This window comes from Cheilinus undulatus, linkage group 19 (genome assembly GCF_018320785.1).
Source record: "Cheilinus undulatus linkage group 19, ASM1832078v1, whole genome shotgun sequence".
Lineage (NCBI taxonomy): Eukaryota > Metazoa > Chordata > Actinopteri > Labriformes > Labridae > Cheilinus > Cheilinus undulatus.
In genome coordinates, this window is record NC_054883.1 from 17,883,779 (window position 1) to 17,909,581 (window position 25,803).

Here is a 25,803-nt window from a genome sequence, read left to right on the forward strand (position 1 = left end):
TCTTTGATGTGTTGCCAAGAAATTTGCTCGAGGATTGCCAAGTTTTTAACTCTTCAGTTTAGGGGATGCCTATGTCCTGTTACATCGCATAGTTATCATCAAACCACACCTGATGAACTTGTGTAATAATAAATCTATTATCAGGAGATTGTGGCCAGCAATTAGCCAAACAGTCTTGTATTTCTATAACACAAACTAGACAAATAGATTGTAATGTTTTTCTTTGATATTCTCAGATATGACAAAGATGGCATAAGGTGGTGTTTGTAAACAATCTAGTGGGATAAAGTTTTTGAATGTTGCTTTGAAGCTGGATGTTGGCATTGTGGCATGGTTTGTGGAAGTTACCAGTCTGTACAAACCAATACTGAAATGTTAGCAGATGCAAGAATGTGCTTATTTATAATGATGCAATGTGTTATTGGCATGATATGAGTATAGGACAATATTAGTTTAAAAGGTTAATTATCTGTACTGGAAGTTATGAACATCTCTGCATATTTACAACCGATATATAAGCTGCTAATAACAGCTGTATGTAAGGATAAGGATAAAAGCGCTTTCACACTAGGGTCCAAGCAGATTTGTCTGGTTTGGTTTGATCATTGTCAATGCAATGTCCCATCCTTGGGCACCAGACCCAAGTCCACATGAATAGGTGGTCTCAGGCATGATTCAAGTGGATTCTGCATGGTACATTATGGATGATTGCAGGTTGACTTCAGCGAGTAGAGCTGCAAATTCAATTCTAAGCGAATTGAATTTGCATTTCCATTTCGTCCACTGAGCTGCAGGGTAGATGTGTAAGTAAGAAAAGGGTCATTGTTGGTGTCTAAAAATAATTTTAAAAACATCTGTGGTGGCAGGATGGACTCCTTTGCCGGCATGAAACATAAACGGTGGCTGCGCATGTCATGACACTAGAGGTTGCTTGCCATGGTTGCTTCTTCTTTCTTCTTCTTGGCAGATTTGCAAACCAGCTATGTGGATACTGCCACCTGCTCTGTTGGACTGCGTAAAAGAGTAAATGGGATTGGGGGATGGAACAATAGTATCAGTATGGAAGCAACCCAGTGGAGGAGAGGCAGAGCTGGGCAATTAATCGAAAAATCATCAAAACCGACTACTAAAGCCTTTAACCATAAAGCTGCTGTGTCAATTATTTCAGTTTTCTCCTTGTTATTCTCTCTCTACTAATGCACCACCCCTTTAAAAACAAATTACTGGCTGTGTTGTCATGTGATAGGTAGCCAGGTGTTGTAAGGCACATGTAGCCTGCTGTAAACCTTAGAGAATTAGAAGGACTAGTCATGCACTCATTCCCATCCAGTCCACTAAAACTCAAACACGAGGTTGACTGTGCAATGTGAGCAGAAAAGTTATTTTCTATATTTTTTACAGCAGTATAAAAATAACTTATTTTGTTAACAAGAAATACAAGTTGTTTATTTTTTTTACTTTTCTTGGAAATTTTGACTTTTTACAAAAAATATTTTCAGAACAAACAGAGTAGGGGGTTGGGGGGAATAATCATTCATTAATCATAATCGAGGTGAAGAGTTCAATTAATCATGATTTTGATTTTTACCATTATCGCCCAGCCCTAGGGAGAGGGGAGGGGGCAATTGCTCCACATTGCAGCATGCCTAATGTGAAAACACCATAAGTTAGTGGAATTTAGGCAGGACCAATCAATCCAAGTCGGCCGAATCATTTTTCTTGGTTTGTTTTCATTCCTTGTATTTTAAAGTATATTTTAAAGACTGCAGTTCCATATTTTGGTATCAACATCAATATGAGCTGTAAAGGCAGTCCTTGAACCCCTCCTCCAAAAAAGTGTTTTGAATCCTACATGATGGCAGGTAGTAACAGTAACCGTGCAAAGCAGATGGATTTGCCAGACTCCACCTCTGCCATCAGGCAAATTCATCTTGAAAAGCTCCAGTTCACAATGTTTGCGCCGAACCGAGCACTGTTCAGACCAACCAGCGTCATGTGTGGTGATTAGCTTGGATGTATCTCCAGCATAGCATCAATTTTACCAGAAGTTGACCACACTTCTGCATGAAAGAAAGAATAAAAACAACACTAAAAGCTTTGCATGATGGGAAATATGCTTTTGCTCTTCTTCCAACCTGCTGGTGTATCAGATGGCTGCTGCTGCAGTAGCCATTAGCTTGGATGTAGCAGTAGGAAAGCGGCAGTTTAATCAGCACTGGACTACATTTCTTTTCAAAACAAAAGCAAAGAGCCACACCGAAATTTTGTTTTGGCAGAGAGGATGGTTATGCACTTCTCTGGATCGGCCTTGGCATCAGATTTATTCGTTGAGTTGCTCCGCCATTAACAGTTGGCAACTTGTCGTCCGTCAGCTCAAGAGAAGCGCATGCGTCCAACGTCACTTTGTCTCGTCGCTCTGACGCTGTCGCTCCTTACTCTGGCACGAATGTGATGGGCAGAACGTTCCTCCAGTCACCTTCTCAGAATTTTTTGAAAAGCTCTGCCCTTTCCAAATGCTTTCTATGTGAGCTTTCCTCAATTAATATGAAATATATCCATGCAATGGATATTTGAAACAGGTGATCTGGCGTGCCAGGTTAATGAAACTGTACTGTTTCATCCCTAGGATGAGCCCACCTAAAGTGACCCTTTAGTACTCCAGTTTTTGGGACACGTTAATTTCTCAGAGTTACCAACTTGCTCATTTGTATAACTTAACTGCAGATGATTGAAACGTCCTAGGACAGAGAAAAGAGGACAGTTCAGATATCAGTGAATCAACATGCCTGATGATGTACAGAGAAAAAAGATCAGCTCATGACCCCATGAAAAACTACCTGTGAAAGCTACTGGATATAAAGCAGGCTTACATTTTATCTTAACTCAGTCCATTCATTATGCACACTTACCACAACACACACACACACACACACACAGTGGTAGCCTGCTCTTCTTTACAACATCAAAGATGAGTTTAACACACTCATTGATAGAATCCAGAAACTCTAGTATCAGACAGCTAAGGACACATCACTGGAGGGGTTTCTCAGCACATACACACCGACACACTGATAAGAGGGTGTAATGGTTTTCATTAGAGTGTGTCAGGCCTGAAAAAAAAAATAACACTCCCTTTCCTTTAAGTACATAATGCCTGGAGACAGTGATTAACATGGAGAGGGGCTAACTGACAAAGAGGATGCGTTGTCCAGATCCTGCCATTGAGTGATCCATGTAGCAAAGCTTCAAGCTTAAACACTTTCTCCTGGTTAGGGAATGACTGGTCCAGTCAGTGTCATTTGAGGGGAAAGAGGAGGTAGCTACAGATGTAGTTTAGTTGAAGTGACTGCAAGCCTGTAAACAGTAGTAACAGTGGCAGCTACCGGCAGTTTTATCAGAACATTTCTTCATCATAAGAAGAGCGAAGAACCATACTGAAAGCTTTTCTTTGATGAGAATATGTGTTTTTGTTCTAACTCCATCTAGCTGATGTCTGCCCTGTATTCTGGTACAGTGAGTGCTGTGAAGTGTGGTGGCTCCACCTCTGATTTCTTCCCAGTTGATTCTTGGGTGATCCAGGGTGCATCTTAGCACCTACACTCTACAGTACCTGTATGGATTGAATAACAGGGCAGGTAATGGGGTAGTGAACTGTGGAGTAGAGGTGGGCGGTAAACCGGTATTAATACTGTCACCGGTAAATTTTTTGCCACGGAATGGATTGCTGCAACATCGTCATCACTGGTTTAAATGCCTATGTTGTGCTGTGTTGCACGCACCAGGCATACACGCTCCCACAGCTGGTGGAGAGAGTGAGTTGTGACCCACAGCACAGGCTGAGTCTACTTAATAGCACAAACATGGCAACAAAAAATGAACCTAATTTATTTATAGTGTTGTACAGTATAGCCTTTTTTCAAAATGTAAAGCCCTTTTCTTTAAAAAGAATGACCTTTTTGTTAGCAATGTAAACAATGTGGATGGGCACATTAAACTTAATGATTAGGAAAGTAATATCAGACTTCATGTCTAGGCCCTAATATGCACAAATGTCAGGATGCATAGAGTAGAAGAATCCAAGACAATTTTTTTGGAAAAGGACAGGATAACTGTAAAATGAAAAAGTGGCAAAAATTTGTTGAAATAGTCAAAGTATGGCCGGAAAGGTTAAAAATGGCCAAAATAAGTTGAAAAAATTGGCAAAAAGTGGCTAAAAGAGGTGAAACGTGTCAAAAATGGGTTAAGGTGGAAAAAAGAATTGGCAAAAATTGACAAAAAGTTGCAAAAAACAACCTCAAAATGGGCATGAAATGGCAAAAAAAAAAAAAAAAAATGGGAGAAGGATGGCTACATTTTTGGGATTAAAATGGGTAAAATTGTTAAAAAATTAAAAAAGATTGTTAAAAAATGGGTGAAAGGGCAAAGTTTTTAAAAAGTGGCAAATATTTAATTCAAAATGATGTTTCTCACACTCTCAGCATCACCTCCAAACACACATCAAAGAACGTTAATGTATGAAAAAAATTACAAAACGAAAGTTAACTTTCAAAGTTAGCTTGTTAGAAAGCTAACAGGTTCGCTGTTTAATGGCGTGAGCGATATGTCATCACAGCCAATCACAGTGTGCTATATCCTCAGAAGGCACAGCCCCTGGACAGATCTGTAAGCTCAGACACACCTACACCGGTGTGAGCATGCGATCAAACTGCTGAACCGGCATTGTTCCTATACCCGACCTTACCTGACCATAAAAATTAACGCTCAAATCGCTACTGTCGGGCCAACACCTATCTCCATAATCACCACTTTTCAGGGAAAGGATAAAAAAACAAAAACATCTGACACTGAATGGTCAGAGTCGCCATCTTTTTTACAGTTTTTTGGTTTAAAATGTAAAGGATTAACAATAGCCTTTACATATACAAAGAATTAAATGATAAAAAATGGAGATAAAAGGTTGTTGCAATATGTAACATCATTTCGGGTGCTTTATGGTGTTTTTTCTGTAACATTGCTACACAACTTTGATTCAAATCATTACCACTTAAAAAACATCTGTAATGTCAAATTAATCAAAAATGGGTCTGGTCAGGACCCATCTGGCTAAGTATGCTATCAGTATTTTTGTCATAGTCACGGTAGGAAAAACTCTAACAGTACAATGATGAATCATTGGAAAAGTTTTGCGTCATGTCTTGAATTTTGTGATTAACTTCTCTGTGTAACCTTTAAATAAAAAAAGACAACAGAAAAGACAGACATTGGAGCCTTCCACTGCCTGCTCATTTGACCAATATTTCCATTCCTCAGTGAAAGAGTTTGGCTCGGTATTAATGTGTTAAACTGTCTGGTTTGAAAGTCCACTCTAGGAGGTAGAGGTATTTTTTGGCAGCAAACAGAGCTAAGTCACTTACTGGAACCTAGGGCTGGGCTGTGGTTTGGAGCCTAGCTGCTAGCCAACATCCTCTGTCAGTATCTGTTTATTACTCTGGTTTAACTGTGAGACGTGTACACACCATTTATAAGGCTGATGGAAATGTTGCCCTGCATCTATGTGTGTACAGAGGATAGTAACATTTTTTACAGAGCAGAAAACATGATTCAACTGTTAGACACAGTCAATAAATGAACTATGATAATCAAGGTTATTCCAGTTTTAGTGGCTGTTTCCTCTGAAACCTCTCAAAGCCTGGTAAACCATGTCAGCAACTTTGACACAGCCATTTCCTTGGCTTGAGACGTACTGAGAGCTGCATAAGGGGAATCATAATGTTTCCTCCTGAACCCCATTTACTCAAGACGTGAAACTCTATTGTATGTGTGAAGAGAGCAAAGTTTTCATGATGATTTTTTAAAATTTATTCATTTTCTTTTAAACAAAAAGTCTGATACTCTCTCTATAAACTGTAAGGATAGCTCATTATGTGCAACTTTGGGAAACTTAGGCACATGGATCTTACAAATTCAACTATCTAAACAGCGTCTGACCCTCTCTCCTCCTCTGAAGGAATGAGACGCAATATGCAACTTAAGGGCACAATTTTATTAGCCATGTTGCTCCATCATTTTTCAGATAATCCTGCCATCATGGTGTTAAAGCAAAACTTTCACTTATTTGTGAGTCATGAGTAAATCATTTAAACAAATCTTTATTTATGAAGAAAGTTTTTACTACCAGATGTAGTACATTCGTGAAAAATGGCTGTCATAATACCTTTTTCCCTTGTGGGATCTTATATTCTGTTACAGCTCTGTAAAAGCACGAGATGCACAACATATAAACAAGATGATTGTGCATTGACAGAGTATGTTTACATTGCACAGTGAAGCCATACTACGGTTTGTAGCTCAGTTTGGGTGTTTAACCATAATACTGTCCTGGCAACAGATATTAAAATCAATTTTTGACAATGTGTATAATTATGTTGGTCTTAGGTAGTCATGGAATCTCTTGTGGCTGGCTGTGGATCTCATATTCCATCTAGTTAACAGTTATAGTCAGTTAAAGACAAATTTTCAAACAAGTAGTCAGTATGCTGATAACCTTCTTCATTAAATTTTAGAATGATAGGCTAATAGTTTTATTTATCTTGTCATTTTGGCACACTGGTTCCAATTTCTAAGTGTCCAACGAGTGTCAAATTTACGTGATTTTGATGTAAAGCTCATCTTCAAATCTTCCCTGTTTCTGACTTTACATGGCCTTTCCTCCTTTCCCAGTACTGAGGACAAAATTCACATCTTGTCTGATAGTATTTTGGATGTTACCATTCACTAGGGATGCATAATATTATCAAGATAATATCGATATCTGCAGATGTTAGCTTAATAGTTAAAAATGGGAATCTGAAGTTATAAAAACTTCTGCTGATATAGGTGGTATTGGCTGTAAACATTGGAAGATAATGGCTCTAAATATTGGCCTATATTGACTGTTTATATTGGCCTATATGAGCTGTGGAATATAAGCCTGTATTGGCTTTGCATATTAGCCCAAATTGAACTTTATCACCTCAGCTTATCCCCAATGTTTACAGTCTATATTGACTGTAAATATTGGCCTGTATCAGCTACGACAGTTAGCCTTAATCTGTCTTAAAAACCGCCCTTTATGAGCTGTAAATTTTGAACTAAAACAACAATAACTATCGGACGGTATTGGCTGTAAGTATCAGCCTATTCTGATGATTTATATTGGCCGACATTAGCTGTTATTATTGGCCTATATCAGCAGTGCCAATTTGCAGATTTGCTTTAAATATTGGCCTATATTGACTGTAAATATTGGTCTATAACAACTGTAAATATTAGCCTATTTCAGCTTTAAATACGATCCTATATCAACCGCAGATATATTAGTTTTAAATCTTGGCCAGTATCGACCTATATGGCAGAGTATTTCAGCCCATATGGTTTGTACATATCAGCTTACATTGGCTCTACATATTTGTCTATTTTAGCTGTAAATATTGGACTATATCGGCTTAAAATTTTAAATGTTTTAAAATGTAAATCCTCGCCCTTATTGGCCTATGTGGTCTGTAAATTTCAGCCTATATTGGTTGTAAATACTAGCCTATTTTGGCTATAAACATTGGCCTATATGGGCTGTAAATCGAGCTATATCCGCTGCAGATTTTCTCTGTATTGGGTGTAAATTTTGGCCCATATTGGCCTATATGGTCTGTAAATTTCAGCCTATATTGCTGTAAATATTGGCCCTCTGTAGTAATAATCTTGGAAAGTTTTAGGCATGACAATCAGACCCACATCAGCTGAAGTCTTTTTTTTTTTTTGTTTGTTTGTTTATTGTCATTTCTTCTGCTTTAAAGTGTGTTTAAAAGACTAAAGCTTTAGGTCAGAACTACATTAATATAATTAATCAGTACTGATATCAGTAATGGCTGAAATGAATTTGTAAGTATAGGTATGTAGGATATCAGCAAAAATTCCATAAAGTGCATCCCTTCACGAATGATATTATCCTTTTTTGATGTCAAAATTAACCTGGTCTGTCTTCTCCTGCAGATCCCTCCTGCTGCCACCATGCTGCCGAACTCTCGCCATGCAAAGAAGCTTGTGACCAGGTATCAGACACTCACACACCCCATCACACAGAAACATTTGTACACTCACAAGCCAACTGCTCAGCCCATTATGGTTGGCCTATGAATAGCCGTTTTTGAAGGGGAGCAGTGTTAAGTTTTTTTTCTCCTGGCACTTTGATGTTAAGAATAAAAGTTCTGTCTCACTCCGTTTCAATTGGGAGCAGGTGATGCTCTCTCCCTCTTCTCCTCTCGCCTCTCTCTATGAAGCCCCCATGTCCTTCTTTGCGGCACAGAGACACAAAGGAGACGTAAAAGAAGCTTTTCTCTGCAAGCAAACAAGCTGAGAGTTCAAACCCTACTCCAGCTTTTGAAGTGGGGTGCACTGAAGAGGGAGGCTGGACAGATTTTATTGTGCTCTTAAAGGTTGACGTCACCATTAGAGAATGAGAGAAGAAAACATGCAGTAAAAGAAATTACATGAAAGATAAAGATGGACAAAAAACAGCAGAGAAATGGGAGGGACAACCTATAAGAGAGGAAAAGTGGAAGAAGTATGAAAAGATGAGAGTGATCAAGATGAAAAAGATGGTGAAGAGAAGATAATGGCCTTTTAGAAGTCTAATGGCTTCAAAATAACCTTCAAAGGTTGTAGTTAAGTTGAGTGTGGGTGGGTGTTTTAGTGTTTGAGGGGAGGGCTGGGTGCCACACGTTGTAATCACCAGGACACATTTAGCTCTAATGGAAGCTGCCTGGTTACACCCAGAAAATTAACAGGTCTTCAAAGATTCTGGTGGTTAAATATAGGACCAAAAACAGCACACAGAGCCCATTTTTGATAAATTAATAATCCAAAGTAAAGAGCATTATGGGGCTCTCTAAGGCAAGGTACACACTACAGATGATAGGGTCAATTTAGAGTCCAATTTTGGATGGGTTTCAAGATTATCACAGAAGAATCTGCATTGCACTGAGACAGACGCAGGGCGGCATTGGAGTGTTTTCCCTCTATCAGCAGCACCTTGTCCTGGGGCACGTCAGTATAACTTCCATACTGTATACACTGTAAATGGCACAGGTGTGCCGCTGAAAATTTATGTTACAGCTGCAGGTTTGAGTAGCTGAGACAGACCTGCTGTGAGAGAAATGTACTCAAATGAAGAAAAACAAGAAGGAAAAGGTTGGTTTGCAAATATCCATTACATGAATATATTTCACATTTATCTGGGAAAGCTGCTGTTTGCAAAGGGCAGGACTTTTAGAAAAATTCTCAGAAGTTGATTGGAGGGACACTCTGTTAGTCACATTCCTGACTGGGCCAATCAGAGCAACTAGTCATAATGCTGTATGCGTGTGCTTCTCTTGAGCTGACAGGCTACTGTGACTGTAGATTAATGGCGGAGCTTCTCAGTGAATAAGATTGATGCTGAAGCCAGTCTGGAGACGTGCAGCCATTGGATTCACCGGCAAACCCCACCTGTAATGATCGCAAACCCATGCTGGACCAGGCTGGAAGAGCAAAAACATCTTTTCCATCATAAAAAGCTGTCAGTCTTTCTCCCCCCGCCCTTGTTTTAACAAAGACGTGTTAGGTTCTGACAATACTGCCGCTGTGGCTAAGTCTGAGCTAATCACTCCACTAGCAGGCATTGTGTACAACCACTCACACAACAATGAACCATTTCCCCTGGAACTATAACAAAGGCATGTGGAAGCAGGTCAGCAGGAGAGAAAAAACATCTTTTCCATCATGGAAAGCTTTAATTGTTGATTTTATTCTTTATTACATACAGAAATGTTAGCCAGTTCTAGTAAAACTGGCGCTATACTGCAGCTACATCTGAGTTAATCTCTGTACTATATGAAGCCATTGCAAACAGCTTCGAATACAAGTAAACCCCGCCCATAGCTACTGCCTCGTCCTCCTCAAATGACGCTAAATGGTCCAAATAGTGTTCGGTTTCGGCACAAACGTAGCTTTTCATGATGGATTTGCCTGATGACAGAGGTGGGGTCTGAGAAACCCATATGCTTTGCAAGGTTATGTATGTACGGCAGAATGAAAAAGTATTGCAATGCAGGGCTTTCCGCAGACATCTGGAGAAGTCTGTCAGTGGCAAAAAGTAGTATTCGTCGTTAGGGAGTACAGTAGAGTGCTTCTAGAACGTAGAGGAAAAGCAGGTCAGACTCTACAACGTTAACAATACAAAAGCCAGCTGTAAATAAGTGACTACTTGGGCTGCAATGGGACTCCTTACATCAACTTTTTCAATTTTTGAAAAACACATCTTTTTTTTTTTTTTTTTTGCAAGGTTTAGTCTCAAAATAATTATTTATGTGCTTTCACTTCTTCTCCAGAGTTTGCTCCAGGTGACAGCTACCTAAGGAACAATGGTTCTTTATGATAGGCTGTCTTTTCAGACATTCACACTGTGAAAGAAGACACAGAAAGGTCACCTTTGCTGAACTGAAGAAATCAAAATGGAAAATCACCAGTTTTATTACATTTTTGTAAAACTGATTTAATCTGCAAGAAAGAACACAATAAAACCAATCATTTAAATGTATGATGCTGAAATAGTTGTACCTGTAAACTAGTTCTTTATACAGCAGCAGACACAAAGAGCCAAATCAGAGCTGACATTTTATCAGCTTAAGAGAACAGTTTAGCAAAGTGTTTGACACCAACAGCAGACAGAGCAATAAAAGCATCCTCAGTCGTCATGTTTGTGCCACCCTGATGGATTAAAATGGAGTATTTTTGCTCTCATGTCTCTGAGGTCTTCAGCTTTTGAGAAAATTGTCTCTCTTTTGCTCTGTTTGTTTCTCTGTGTTTGCCAGCTGGTCTGTTTATTCTTAGATGTTGCTGTACAACGGGATTATTAAAGCTGTTTCACTAAAAACAGCTGCTCTGTGCTACACCAAACAATTCACTGCAATCACTGTGATGTCTAATAGCTGTGGAGGAAAAATAGATGATCCACAAAAGCAGCCTCCCAGCCCTGTGAGTGTGAGAGGCTGTAAATCTCACCCGCTTGGTTTCATGACTTCACACTTTAAACCAGAGACTGTTGGCAATGGTTGCATTCTCCCAGGCTCTCGCCGTGTATGTTCACACAACACTTGGAAGGCTCGGTGAGTGTGTGTATGTGTTTGGATCCACACCGCAAACTTGGATGGCTTATTGACGTCTAAGTGAGCATATCTCAGAAGTGTTGGGGTTGACTTCACTATCCAAAAGTTTCCCATGGATTCAACACATTCCTCTGCGTAGGAAAACAACATAGGGGAAAGGTGCGACACCTTCTGCATATTATATCAGCTTAGAATTCAACATCACCTACCTTGAGGTTTAGGCTTTAGATGTTTTAGGAGCTGCAGGTCCTATAGATGTTTTTTTCCCCACTTTCAATACAAAATCAAAAAATTATCAGCACTAGAAACTGAAAAAAATGGATTCACTCAGTTATTTATTCCTACAATTCTGTTTAAACTCAAAATGTATAAAAAAATAATATATTTAGACATAATTTATTTAATCCCTTATACAGTTTCAACTGTATACAGTTTGAGCTAAATATTAGCCTATATTGGCTGTAAATATAAGTGTATATTGGCTGTAAATATAAGTCCATATTGGCTGTAAATATTAGTCTATATTTGCTCTAAATATAAGTCTATATTGGTTGTAAATATTAGTCCATATTGGCTGTTAATCTTACCCTTCATTGGCTGTAAATATAAGTCTATATTTGCTTTAAATATAAGTCTACATTTGCTGTAAATATTAAGTCTATATTAGCTGTAAATATCAGTCTATATTTGTTTTAAATATTAGTCTATATTTGCTGTAAATTTAGGTCTATATTGGCTGTTAATCTTACCCTACATTGGCTGTAAATATTAGTCTATATTTGCTTTAAATATAAGTCTATATTTGCTGTAAATATTAGCCCATAAATCACCTCCCCAGAGGTTTAAGCATTAGGTGTTTGAGGAACTGCAGATTCTAGTCTTTCCAACTTTATATCCAAAATCAACAAAGTATCTGCGCCAGAGATACTGGGAAAAAATGGAATAATGTCAGACTCAGATAACTATTCTACAATTACGTTTCAACTGAAATGTTAATAGATATCTTCAAACATGATTTATTTTGTCCTATATACAATTTCAACTGTAGACACTTAAAGCACAACAACTCACTGCTGGTAGAACTTTAATTCCATAACAGTTGTGGTGCTGTGGAAAATGTAAATTAAAACAGAAACAATAAATTGAGAAGAAAAATATTGCAGTTTAAAGCCTTGAGTCCTGAACTCAGCAGAAAATGTCATTAAATCATCAATAGCTGTCGTTTAAGAATGATTCTGCTGGCTCGATACATAAGGCCTGGTGGTTGTGCATAAGGTTTAATTACAACACAGAAGATAAACAACATGAAGCTGCATGCCAAAAACTTATCATCACTCTTCCCCTGCTCTCTTTCTGTTGTACTGTTTTGAATTTTGAGAATCTAACATATCCAGCTCTATCCCTCTATCAAACTGGGATCAAACTGTCAAATAACATTTTCTGTCCTCTCCTATGTTTAAAACATGCTTAAAGAGCACAATATTGAATTGAGATTGAGATCATTAACTCTTTTTTTGCTTCTATCTTGCAGCTCGCTACGATAAAGAGTGAGTCACGTCTGAAGCATCTCCTCCAGAGGTTACCTGGTTACTGTCCAGAGTCCATGGTGAGTTCACTTATTCTATGAGAACACTTCCTACAACGCCTATACAATGTATTTACTGACCTAATTCAACAGAGGTTAAGTCAGTTGGTCCTAGTAGTCTCACAATTAATGAAATGGGGATCACCTGACTGCAGTCAGTGTGTCTCAAAAGTAATTGTAGTATAAAGACACCTGTGTCTGGAAGGTCCAGTTGCTGTTTAATCAGTATTCCTTCCTACCATTACACCATGAAGACAAAAGAACACTTTCCAACTATTATTTTTTCAGTTTGGTTTCTTGCAAATTTATGAATTTGTCGTGTAGTAACTTTATAACTTCAGTTTGAAAGTCTTTAAAGCATTGGTTCCCAACATGAGATCCAGGACCCTCTAGGAGGGATGCCAAAGATCTCAGAGATTGAAAAAATTAGACTGAAACAACCGGACCAAAGTCATGATAAATCACTCATGAAATTGTTTAGAGATTTTGGTAAGAAAAAACATGTGTAGGCCTTTTTTTACTAGTTTTTTTTTTAGCCATGACACAGTTAAAATAAATGATGATGATATGCTAAAATTCATGATTTATATTAGTATTACTATTATTTTTGTTATCACTTTCAGTTGTGATCATGACATAGCAAATCTTTGGTCATTGTCATGATTTTATGTGTTTTCAACCCTTTAAATGCCAGTTTGTTAAATGTTCTTTTTTTTGGGGGGGTTGTTTTTTTTTTTTTTTAAGATTTATTTTGGGGCTTTTCATGCCTTTAATGATATAGGAGGACAGTAGATAGATTTGGAAACAGGGATGAGAGAGCTGGGGAGAGAGATGCGGGAAAGCGCCGCAGGCTGGATTTGAATCCGGGCCGACCACGTACATGGGACGAGCCTTAAACTACTGGGCCACCTGCGCCCCCAGTTTGTTCAGTATTCAATTCAGCAGAATGACATATTTCCATATTAAAAATGCTAAATGGATTCATTTTTAATTATTGTCAAAGATGGTCACGAGTCATCAATTACGTCCAAACTAAAGTTTGGTGCATTATTATTTTTTTGTGCAGTGCCAGATTCTCCAAATGACTACACACATATGTCCCTAGGGAACATTTTCTACACCTGTTTTAAATACTAATATAATATTTTGTATTATTTTTAAAAAAAGTTTGTTTTTTGTTATTTTTTATCAAAGATGGTCATAAGTCATCAATTACCACCAACATCAAATTTTATGCTTTTTTTGTTTTCAGAAACTGTTGGAAATCGTGTAATAGATGGACCCCTAGGAAACATTTGACCCCTACTTCATTTGGTTATATTCATAATTTGTTGTGGGGCTGTTTTAGTCCTCCTTCTTGTCCTCAGGCAGCTTACTCGCCACATCTGCACTTTACTTCAGCCTCAATTTTGAAGTTCTGCATAGTACTATAAATACATAATACATAAATATAATATCAATATTATATAAATATTATATAAATGTCATATAAATATCATTCATCCAGAAATTTCAGATCTGCATATTGTCACTCAAAGGTTGACTTGTTTACATGGATTGAATTTGAGAGTAAAATCTTTTACCAAATGCATCAAAACAAATGCCTTCTCTTTCTCTTACTGTAGACTGGAGGGCTTTGCCTCGGCTGTAACATTATTCTTCATGCCATGTTCTGACTTCATTGGCCCCTGCTTCAGCACAAATCATGTTTATGCTTCATGTAAAGAAAGTGTTCCTCCTCGGCCTGCCTAATAAATGAATCCAACGCATGCTGACGGAAACCTTTGTTCCCCAGCCAAGAGACACGGGTCGGGGGTGTTAACAGTGACGTGTGTTTATACAAATGACTCTCCTGTAAAAGCAAAAGAGCTTGAAAGGGATTTCTTTCTTTACCACACTTTAAATTCACTCTCTTCCCATACCCATATGTATTACTCTGTGGCACTTAGTCAGAGCAGACAGTGGAGTCTGCTTGTGATGATTAATCCCACAAGATTTGACCACAAACCCAGAGGAAGTTTTTCTATTTCTTTAAAACTGTTTTGATGAGGGAAATGTGAAGTTTGTTCTGTATGAAATGAGAGCAAACTTCTCATAGCTTCTGACCAAATTTTCAAATCTCTGTGAATTGTTTCCATTGTAATTATTCCTAAACTAAATTACAGATAATGAGTCTATCCTAACACCAGAAGTTCCTCATCACTTTCCAGAAAGTGATATTCTCTTTACAGTATCTCTTCCTTTGGACAGGAGATATATTTACATATATCAGGACTAATTGTAATGAAGTAAACTATTAACCTGGAGCCACAACTTTATTACAAAGCTAAAAGTGGAAGCAAATGGGGTGTTTGCAGTACTTAATTTAAACATACATCTGCTCCCTTCCTAGAAGGCATTTCTACTTTCCATCAGCAGTGCAATTTGTGTGAAGATTTAAGGACAAATCTTAGAGTCAGCACAATGAAGGAAAACACAGACATGACTGTAACTGCACCCTCTTTGTGTCTTATTTTGAGTTTTCGTGGTCAGATACAACCTCTAATCCATCATTAGATGAATTGATTGTCAAGAGGAAAGGTGTATTGATTGATTAAACCTCACATTCATGCTGTCCACCTGTGCTTGTGCATGAGAAATCGTAACTGAATGGAGATCTCAGTTAAGGGGAGTATGTTTAATATGAAGAATGTATTTGAAGGTCCATGCAGCCTTTCTGCACCTTTAACCAGTAAACAAAAACTGAGTGTAAATTGTACATAGGTTTAGACACATAAAGGCAAGGCCATCCATGAGTAAGGAAAAAGGGAAGAGCTTTCTGGGGTTCAGCCAAACTGAGGGCCCATGTAGGTCAGCAAAATCATGATCCATTATAAAGTTAAGCAGAAATTGTGTTTCTTACTTGAAAACTAACCACTATTAGCGAAGCACCAATATTGAATTTTATTTATTCATGCTTTAGTACAATAAAGCCTTTTTAAAGATATAAACCCATTTTCTTTAAACGGAATTACCTTTGACAATGTGGATGGGCACACTAGCCTAAACAATTATGAAAGTAATGTCAGACTTCATAGCAATGCCAGAATGTACTTGAATGTTAGAAGCCCGAAAAAGCAGAAAAAAGACTTTAACATTGTGAAAAAAAATAGTTTTTTATAGGTTAATAGAAAAAGGTTAAATGTGCAAAAAAGAAGTGGCGTGGGTGGAAAGCAACAAAAGTAGTTTTTGGGAAGTGGCAAAATGGACAAATAGCTGCAAAAATGAGATAAAAGTACCAAAAAACAAGTGGCAAAAATGTGTGGAAACGCCAAAATTGTGGCAACAATGGAAAAGAAGCAAAAATAGGATAAAGTGGCAAAAATAGGTGGTAAGATAGTGGCAACAATGGGCAAAAAGCATCAAGAATTGGGTGAAAGTGCCAAAAACAAGTTACTAAAATGGTCAGAACACAGCAACAATTGGTTGAAAGTGCTAAAAAGAAGTGGCTGTAATGGGCAGAAAGCAGCAACAATTGGTAAAGAAGTAAAAAAGGGTAGAAAGTGGCAAAAATGGGTAAAAAGTGGTAAAACATTGATGGAGACTGGCAAAAATGTAAAAGAAGTGGAAAAATTTGTTAAAAGTGCCTCAGCGAGTGGCAAAATTGTGTAAACAGTGGGAAGATAGAGGCAAACACTGCAAAAAGGGCAACCATAGGATAAAAATGGTAAAAAGAAGTGGCAAACACAGGACAAAGTAACAAAATAGTAGGAAAATTATGGCAAAAGCAACAAAAATGGGCAGAAAATGGCAAAATTAGGATGAAAATGCAACAAAGACAATAGCAAAATTGTCTGAATGGTGGCAAAATAGTTGCAAAAATAGTCGGTGAAAAAAAGGGAAAAATGGGATAAAGGTTGGGAAAAGAATTGGCATAATCTGGCCAAAAGCAGCAAAATATTCAGAAAATGGCCAAAAAGCAATAAAATTGTATGAAAGTGCCAAAAAGAATTGGCTAAAATGTACATAAAGCAGCAAACCTGGGTTGAGAGGTAGAAATGGATGGAAAGTGGCAAAAATAGAATTAAAGAGGTGAAAAGAAGTTGCTAAATGGTTGAAATGTTGCAAGAAATGGCAACAGCCAGAGAACATTTGTGGGAAAATGGATGGAAAAAGTTATGAAAAGGGGTTAAAAAGTAGCAAGAATAAATGATTCAAACATCAGTTCCCAGTAAAAGTTTGATATAATTTTCAGCTCCAAAATGAGATAACTGCTAGCCAGGATGCTAGCACCAAGGCTACTGATCCAGCACATTGACATTATCAATACATCCCAACTGGGGAGGGCCCATTCTCTGGTTTGTCATGGGCCCAGCCAACTGTGTGGGCAGCCCAGCATAAAGGCTATTTAATTCATTTATCGATGTAGTTGTCTTTCATTTCTATTGTCCATATACATATGCAAGCATTTGGTTTTGTCTTGTAAAACACATTTTTTTTCCCAGTTGGCCTTCTTACACTTCTCCCCAACACCAAAGATTTCATAAGAAAATAGCAGCTTTAGTATAACACCAGTTTTTTTTCTCTGCAGTAGGTGCAGAAAACCTAAAAGATTTTTGGTTGTTTTGTTGGCTTGTTGTTTCCAAGGCTGAATTTTATCTTTCAAGATTTAAAGGGAGTGGAGGAAGTCTGGACTTCTGTCCAGAGTGGCTTTTAGATTAAGAAGCATTGGCACACAAGTACATAAAGCCGTCTGCTTCACCTTAGTTTATGAAATATAATGTTTGAAAATGTAAGAATTACCATTATCCTCTATGACACACCGGCACACAGACAGCACATTGTAGTCTTGACTCTGAAGTACTGCGGCGCATCAGCTGTGTTTGCACATCACTTGTGTTTGGTAAAGAAGGAGGTACACCAGAAGAACACTGTGAACAATGCTGATTGTTTGGTGTCATGACATGTCGTGACAGTGTGCCATAGCACATCTGGTTGTTTGATTCATATATCTCCTAGTGCCTCTGAGAGGAGCATTTACAGATGGGTGAAGACAATGGTCTTTAGACAATATCGTGTTATTCTCTTTCAAAAACAGCTGATTATAATTGTTGGTCAAACAAAAACATGGGCATTTCAATAGAGACACAATCATAAGATATGGTGTTTCATAAGTCTGTTATTGCAGTGATTTATGACAGTGTGAAGCCATGCAGAGGCCTCTAGGATTCAATGCAATCCTTACATCTGCTACTTTACTTGTCCTTATGAGAACTATTACATTTATGTGAGATGTCAACAGTTTGTGTCTTATTATCAAGGCTGGTGCAGCAGCTTTATATAGATGTTGTTGGGACTAAAGTTGATGCTATGCCTCTTACAGATATGGCTTTGAATTGTGGTACAGAGCATTAAGGAGCTTGTATGCTTCAACTTTCCCAGCCATGGTGGCCTCCAGTTCTTCAGCTTTCACCTCAGCGCAAGCCAGACTTCCTCCAGTTTGAACAATTCTGGTCCAAGCAGCTTATCAGATACTTATTGGTGAGCTTGAGTCAATCCTCAAAAGCTCCTCATGGAGCTGTGGGCGTAGCCACGGTCCATCTAGCTGGTTAATGAAACACAGAGGGCATGCCTAAAGTGAATAATGCCATTAAAGTCAACTGTCTGCAGTGTTTCCAAATCACTCATTTTGGATGGCGGTGTGCTACCCCAACACAAACCCCTGCCACTCAATGGGGAGGGATGAAATAGATGATTTATAATATCCTCGTTTTATTTCAACAGAACATTTAGCTGTCCTGTACAATAACTGCTCCTTCCTGCTCAAATCTTCATACTCTGAGTGAGTTTTCGTCTACTATAGACACATTTCCTTTATCATTTCTAACTGATGCAGGAGATGGATGCATCTTATTTCTAGTCATAAATACCTCTTAACACTTACTTTAGGCCTCATTCACCTGACAAATCTAGATAAAAATCCCATTTTCACATATTTAAGATAATTCCAGACTTGACTGATGCTTTTGAATACATACAAGAATTTATTTTTTACAAGAACTCAATTGAACAAATTTGTTAAAGATTTGAGATTTTTGTATGTTGTGCTTTGAAAGAGATGCAGACACCTTGTTTTTATCTGTCAAAGTTATTAACAAGAAAACTAAAGTTAAAGAGAGAATGTTCTTTAACCTTGTCATGTTTTTTTCAAATTGATTTTTATGGTCTCAATCTTGTCTCAGTCTTGGCTTGGTCTTGACCCCCGAAAGTCTTGGTCTTGTCTTGTCTTGTCTCAGTGCACTCTGGTCTCGAGCAGGTCTAGTGTGGTCTTGATTACAACACTACTAGACAGTATTGTGATTTGCCCTTGCAACTATGATATAATACATAAAGAGTTTCATGAGTTTTCATTGTTGGTTATCAGGGGAAATGTTGAGAATAATGATGGTTTTGAAGTTCGTATTCTTCAACTAAAAAATAAAAACATTTTAACGGTCCATATCTGTCAAATAATTTGATTTTCTTTGGTTTTCCAGAATGAACTTTGGCAGTGCATCAACTCTACACTTCCAGGTAAGAGATACATCCTGGACTTTGGCATTAGGCTCATGGTGGTCAGCTATTCAAGGTTCACTTTATTTTCCCTCTGAAGGGCAATATCTTTTGCAGTCATCAGTAAAACATGCATCCAGGCTAATCATAAATACAGCATACAGGATAGTAGTGGACAGAGTACTAGATTAAACATTATAGCATACATCAAGTCAGTTTAGGAGTCAAAGTGTCTCCTTTTGATTTCTCCAGAGTTTATTCCTCCTGTTAAAATGAATAAATAAACATGGTATTTAGGTCCTTTGCAGCATCACTTGAGATTTAGCTCAGGATTGTCCCATTTCTCTGGATCTTTGCTGAGATGTTTCTACACTTTGACTGGAGTCCACCAGTGGTAATTAAATTGATTTGACATGATTTGGAAAGGCACATGCCTCTCTATAGATGGTCTCACAGATGACATTACATAGAGCAAAAACCAAACCAGGAGGTCAAAGGAACTGCTTGCAGAGCTCAGAGACAGGATTGTTGACAGGCACAGATCTTAAGAAGGCTGCAAAAACATTTCTGTTAGGGATGCACAATATTATCAGCCTGATTTCAGTATCGGCAGATATCAAAATTTCTGCCAATATTTACATTTGATATTTTGGCCATGAATATCAGCATATATCAACTGTAAAATTTGGCCAAAGGACTGAATTTTGAGTTATGGAAAACATATTTAAATATTGGCATCGATATCTGTATTGGCTAAAAATGGATCTGCAAATACTGGCGTATCTGATATCAGCAAAAATCCACTAGTGCAGGGGAGTCCAAACTTTTTCCAAAAGCCGCATGGCTTTTGATGGCTGGCTGGGCCACATTGAGAAAGCTCAGTTATAATGTGTGAAAGACAGTGAATCCAATGTTAAAATGTTTAAAATATTTATAGAAAAATATCCTACATCACATCTTTCCATTAATGGCTTTTTACAATAAAAAGCTCATAACTGTTAAGGATTTTGGAATTGCCAATCAGAATTTAGGGGGCCTTCCCCTCTAGATCCTCCCCTTAGGATGAAAAGACGGTGACAGCTCATCTCCACATTCAGACTCAAAACAAGAGCAAACTGCAGGAAGCTGTGTAACTTTATAGCAGTAATGGTACTTAAAGATGATTAGAGCCATCTGCTTTCTAAACTTGACCAAAAGACGGAGCAAGAAAAGGAACAAATGAGCACGATTAGTGCTATTTTCTGCCGTAATCTGATGTCTTTGTTCACCAGGGCGCTATGAATTGAGTATATGCTACCTTCCATATACAGGCCAACTGCAGCCTGCAGCCCGGTTTTTATTGGCCTGCAGGCCGTAGTTTGGACACCCCTGCACTAGTGCATCCCTAATTTCTGCTGCACTGAAGGTTTCAAGAGCAGAGTGTCCTCCATAACTCTCAACTGGACGAGGTTTGGCACAACCAGGACTCATCCAAGAGCTGGAGGCTCAGCCAAATTGAGTGCTCAGGAGCAAAAGACCTTGGTAAGAGAGGTAACCAAGAACCTGATGGTCACTCTGACTGAGCTCCAGAGATCCTATGTGGAGATGGGACAACGTTCTAGAAGGACAACCATCACTGCGGACTCCAGTCAAAGTGTAACATCTAGTAAATCGGGAGGATCCTGAGCTAAATTTAAAGTGTTGTTGCAGAGAGCCTAAACACCATGTTTATATGCATTTGAACAGGAGTAATGAATGCAAGATAAATCAAAAGCAGTAATTTTGACTCCGTAACTGACCCGACGTATGATATAAAGTCCAAACTACCACTATGTAGTTACAGTTGTGTGGATGGAATAGTAATGAACATGTTAAAGCTGTGAGGAGAGCAGAGCCTGACTCCAGAAGAAAGCAGGCAGTGGATCAAAAGGCCGAAATCCTGCTGTTTGTGCTTGGAACAAATGTACCTGTCAGAAGCTTAATAGGCTTCAGATCGGGTAGTATTGTTATTCTTACCTTTCTGTGCCCACTAAACAGTGGAGTCCAGACAGCCTGGGGAGTCTGTAAAGATTTAACCTGTTAGAGAACAATCCTCCCTCAAATCCTCTCTAAGATATCATCGATTCTCTGGACTTCACTGCATTCCAACAGCTTTAAGGGATTTACCCTGTTTGTGTAACCACTTCTCCCAACATGCCAACTTCAATTAATGATTTCCCTTACCTCTCAGAATGCTTCTTAAAACGCCTGAAAAAATGAGGGGAGAACGTAGAAAAAAAATCCATCAGATAACATGATAACATGAAACTGAGGCTCTCCAGCTGGAGTTTTTTTTTTTTTTTTTTTTTTTTTTTTTTTTTAGAGATCTGCAATTTGGTGGTTTGTTCAAGTACCAGACCTCATCAATGGGCCATCATCTCTGAAAATAACCAATGCCAAAATTTAACTCAGGTGCAGCCCTGTTGTATAATCAAAGCAAATTCATACACATTTTGAGACAATACTCACATGAAGTGTTTTAAAAAAAAACTTGAATATATGGTAAACTGCTGTGAGCTATCAGCTGAGTATAAAGGGTATAATGACAGTCATTTCAGTTCTAAGCATTGTTTTGCACTAAATTCAGCTGAAATATCTCTGCAAGTATTTCTCAGTTCAGTATCTCTCTGCAGGAGTGGATGTCCACCCATTTTTCATGAGTCATCACACATTGTTTAACATCTGTATCTTAGTGACAAAGCATAACACTTCTAAACAATACATCCTAATGTCACTAGAGGCTCTTTGATTTCTCATTTGTTTCTCTCTTATGACGCTAACTTTCGTGAATAAGTCATAACTCAAGGAACAGAGTTTTGGGAATATCCATTTTCAGCTCAACTAATTAAATCAAAACATTAAAAAAATACACGATGAGTGTGAGAGGATTGAATGTTTTAGTTGAAGTCTTTTCTTCAGTAAATTTGAGTTTTTGCATTTAAACCCTTCAAACATTTGATATAAGAACTACCTCAGGGGAACATGTAGTCATTTATCAGCTGTGACAGGTTATTTTACCAATGTAGCACCTTTTCTCTTCTTGTGGGTCTATATTTGATTTATGTTGCAATTCTGCTTTCTTTTCTTACAAAGTGTGGTTTTTAAAAAAACACTGCAGGCTGGCTCATGAGCAAAATCTGAATATGAAGCTTTCATTGTTTCAAAACTATATTAATTTAGCGCAATAAGTAAGGAAATTTGTATTTGGCAGATTATTTCTTTGCTGTAACAATGCGTCTTAATAATAAATCTTATACTACTGGAAAGCCTGTTTATTTCCCTTTAAAATAGTGCCACATTTGTAAGGAACATGCATTTGTGGGATGAGCAGCAGAGCTGAGTATATAAGTTGCGTCCAGAGGCTTCGCTGGACTTTTTTGTTGTCCGTTATTTTGACGGAAAGGATTGTAAAAATTCTGTCATACCATTTTTACTATTCATCATTTTAATTTTCTCTTTAACATATTTTATATAATATAATTCAATATGACTTTATTAGTAGTGTTTAATCAATGAAGCACCCTTTCCCAACTAACATTAAAGAACAGTATTTGAGGTTATACTTTTTTTTTTTTTTTTTAAACACAGCAGCGCAGCGTGTTCTCCTCGTTTTTTACGCAGTGACGGTGGAACAACAACCCCTGTCTTTAAGCAAGCAGCTATGAACTGCACCATTTGAGATATCATGTACAGTTTTAAGGATATTTTTAATGTCAAGATGTTGTAGTTTGTTGTACTTTTATTCTGAAGTGTTTCTGGGATACTTCCTCGCTTGTTGCAGTAACATGCAAAGTTGCTTTGGTGTTTAACTTTCCTTTAGTTTCTACTTGATGATTTGAAAACATCTGATCATAGGAGATATTAACTCAAATATGATCTCCATCTCCTTCTACATCTTTTTCTCTGCTCAAAAATGGTTGGTGTGAATTTCTGACAGATGCATAATGGGAAATAATCTTAAATGGAATCATATTCTACTCTTGTGACCACCAGTCTTTGCAAAATCTTGGTCTGAGACTAAGAACTCAATGTCTTGCCGTCAAATTGTCTTTAGATGTGAAAGAGTTTCAGATGTCAGTCTTTTTAGAGTCTTAGCAAAGTCCTCTGGTGTAAGGGCAGCATTTGGCCTCATAGGGCTGCCAGCAGACCTGACCCCAACCCCAGCGAACACTTGTGAGGTCAGCTTTGATGTGCTTGAATAAATTGTTAAATGGCCAGTATGTCTTATTTCTTAAGGCTTTATTCATCCAACCCACCAAACTAGAGTCACTGGCAGAATAAGCTGTTTTGTATTGACAGAGAAGACTTAGCAAATTCTTCATGGGGTAACCCACATACTCAGCTCTGCTGCTCATCCGACTAATGCATGTTCCTTACAAATTTGGCACCATTTAAAAAGGAAATAAACAGACTTTCCAACTGTATAAGATTTATTGTCAACAAGCATTGTTACAACAAAGAAATAATCTACAAAACACAAATTTCCTCACATTTTGTGCTAGGTTAAGTGTTTGTAATTGCTAAAATAGGTATGCAGATTATTTTAGATGTTACCATTTTTAGTGATTTTAGGTTTCACTGTATTGTGTATGAGTTCAAATAACCAAAAAATACTGTTTAAATAAGTATATATCTATTTTCTGCAGTTGTTATGTTTAAATGCATAGGTTTAAAGTCATGGAGAATAAAATGCTTGGTGCTGCAGCTCTGCATAGTGGTCAATGTGTGCAGTCTCTCTCCTAAACTCTTTTTGCCCTGAAAGCCTCTCTAAGCCCTCTTTATGAACAGTAAACAACACACTGCCAGTCTCAACAAACAAAATGGTGTCTGCATACTGTGGAGGCTATACCTTTAAAACAGTCATGCAGCAGGTTGATTCTGTGGTGTCTGATTTGTCTCCAGGTGTATCCAGGAAGTCAGATGGATGGGTGGGGCTGGGCTGCTGTGAGCTGGCTATTTCAGCTGAGTGCCGCAGGGAATGCAAACAGGTGACATGCATCTATCGAGTGATTCTCCTGACACTGGTTTTACTTAATTCTTGATTGATTTCGGTTAACTTCCATGTTTGTTTCCATGAAATAAAAGCTGACCTATTTCCTTTTCCCTGGCAGGCATCTTCTAAAAATGACATAACAAAAGTATGCAAAAAAGTTACAGAGGTAAGTCAAAGTATATCAAAGAAGTTCAACTGATCATGTAACAAAGGTACCTTTATCAGGAGCTGTCTGATGTTTTAACTATCCAGACTGCTGCAAGAGTCAGCAGACAACAGCAGACCACTGCAGGTTTAAGAGCTACCACAAGGTAGCAGCGCCTGCAAATCAGCTGTGGGACATGTTCGTACATGTCAGTACGGTCACTTCTGCTACTTCAATACTACTTACCTTCAAATTCCATATACTCAGCTTATGCAGCAATCTGCATGCAAAGCTCGCTCTAAGCAAATCGCTCCCAGAAGAGCTACTCCAGAAAACATAAACCTACCAGGGTGTAGATTGTTAGTCCCCCAGATGCAAATCGTCAATAGTGGCTGCGTCTCACTTTGACTTATATATGGCTTGGGTTTTTGCCATGAGTCCTTTCCTTGAGTCTTAGTCCCACCAACCAGGGACTCATGGAGAGACTGGAGGAATCTAAGCAGAGGACTGAAGCCAAAAGACCAATGTTTAAGAGCCTATAGGACGTCCTTACCTCTGCAGTGTCATGTGACGTGACGTCAGTTTATGATGACGGTGCAGGCTGACCATCAGTCAGCTGTCAGGAGGCGTAAACAGTTGACTGTGTCTGCATAAATGTGTACTGTATTTATTCTAAACAAATAGTAAACAATACTAAACAAATACTAGAGTCAGTTCATCGTCTGTTATAAACTCCGTTGCTCCTCCATTATTTATCTCTGCTGGTGTTGTGAAGTTTCACAGACATCCACTGTGCAGCAGTGTCCAATCAGAGAGATAGATATCCAATAAGGGGACGTGTCTTTGAGTAAAAAGAGTTTGGGGAAGCCTGCTCTCATGTGTCTATGCTCATCGGTCTTCAAATCTCAGTCCTCAGTCTTATGGCTTCGGTCTTAAAACCACTTAAGGGTCTTTTGGACGGTCTTTAAGATGGCGGATCAGAAACTACTTACGGTTCAAGCGACGACCGAAGACCGAGGACTGACAAATAAGAGACATGGGATCCGCCTTTTGATGGATAACAGCCTGCAGTCATTTGCTGTAGTTTTCAACAAGTCTCAGACGTGTCTCCTGAGGAATCCCAGCCCATTCATCTTTGACAAATCTCTCAAGCTGATCTAGATTTGATGGTCTTCTGGCATGGACCTTGATCTTCAGTTCACCCCACAGATATTCAGTGAGGTTCAAGTCAGGGCTTTGTTCAGGCAAAGTCAATAACACTTACTGTGTTCTTCTGGAGGTACGTATGTTTTGAGTCACTATTGTGTTGGAAGACAAAGCGACAACCTAGACCCAGTTTTGCTGCTGACTG

General features: G+C 38.3%; 1 protein-coding gene across 1 annotated transcript in view; it reads left to right on the forward strand.

Moving 5' to 3' along the window:
- Positions 1-25,803, forward strand: part of reck (reversion-inducing-cysteine-rich protein with kazal motifs) — a 138,426-nt gene that overhangs the window by 25,712 nt on the left and 86,911 nt on the right. The window contains exons 2-6 of the mRNA XM_041813622.1: positions 8,029-8,087; positions 12,712-12,786; positions 19,281-19,317; positions 24,217-24,302; positions 24,426-24,473. Of these exons, the coding sequence (XP_041669556.1) occupies positions 8,029-8,087; positions 12,712-12,786; positions 19,281-19,317; positions 24,217-24,302; positions 24,426-24,473 (305 nt within the window). The remainder of the gene's footprint in view (positions 1-8,028; positions 8,088-12,711; positions 12,787-19,280; positions 19,318-24,216; positions 24,303-24,425; positions 24,474-25,803) is intronic.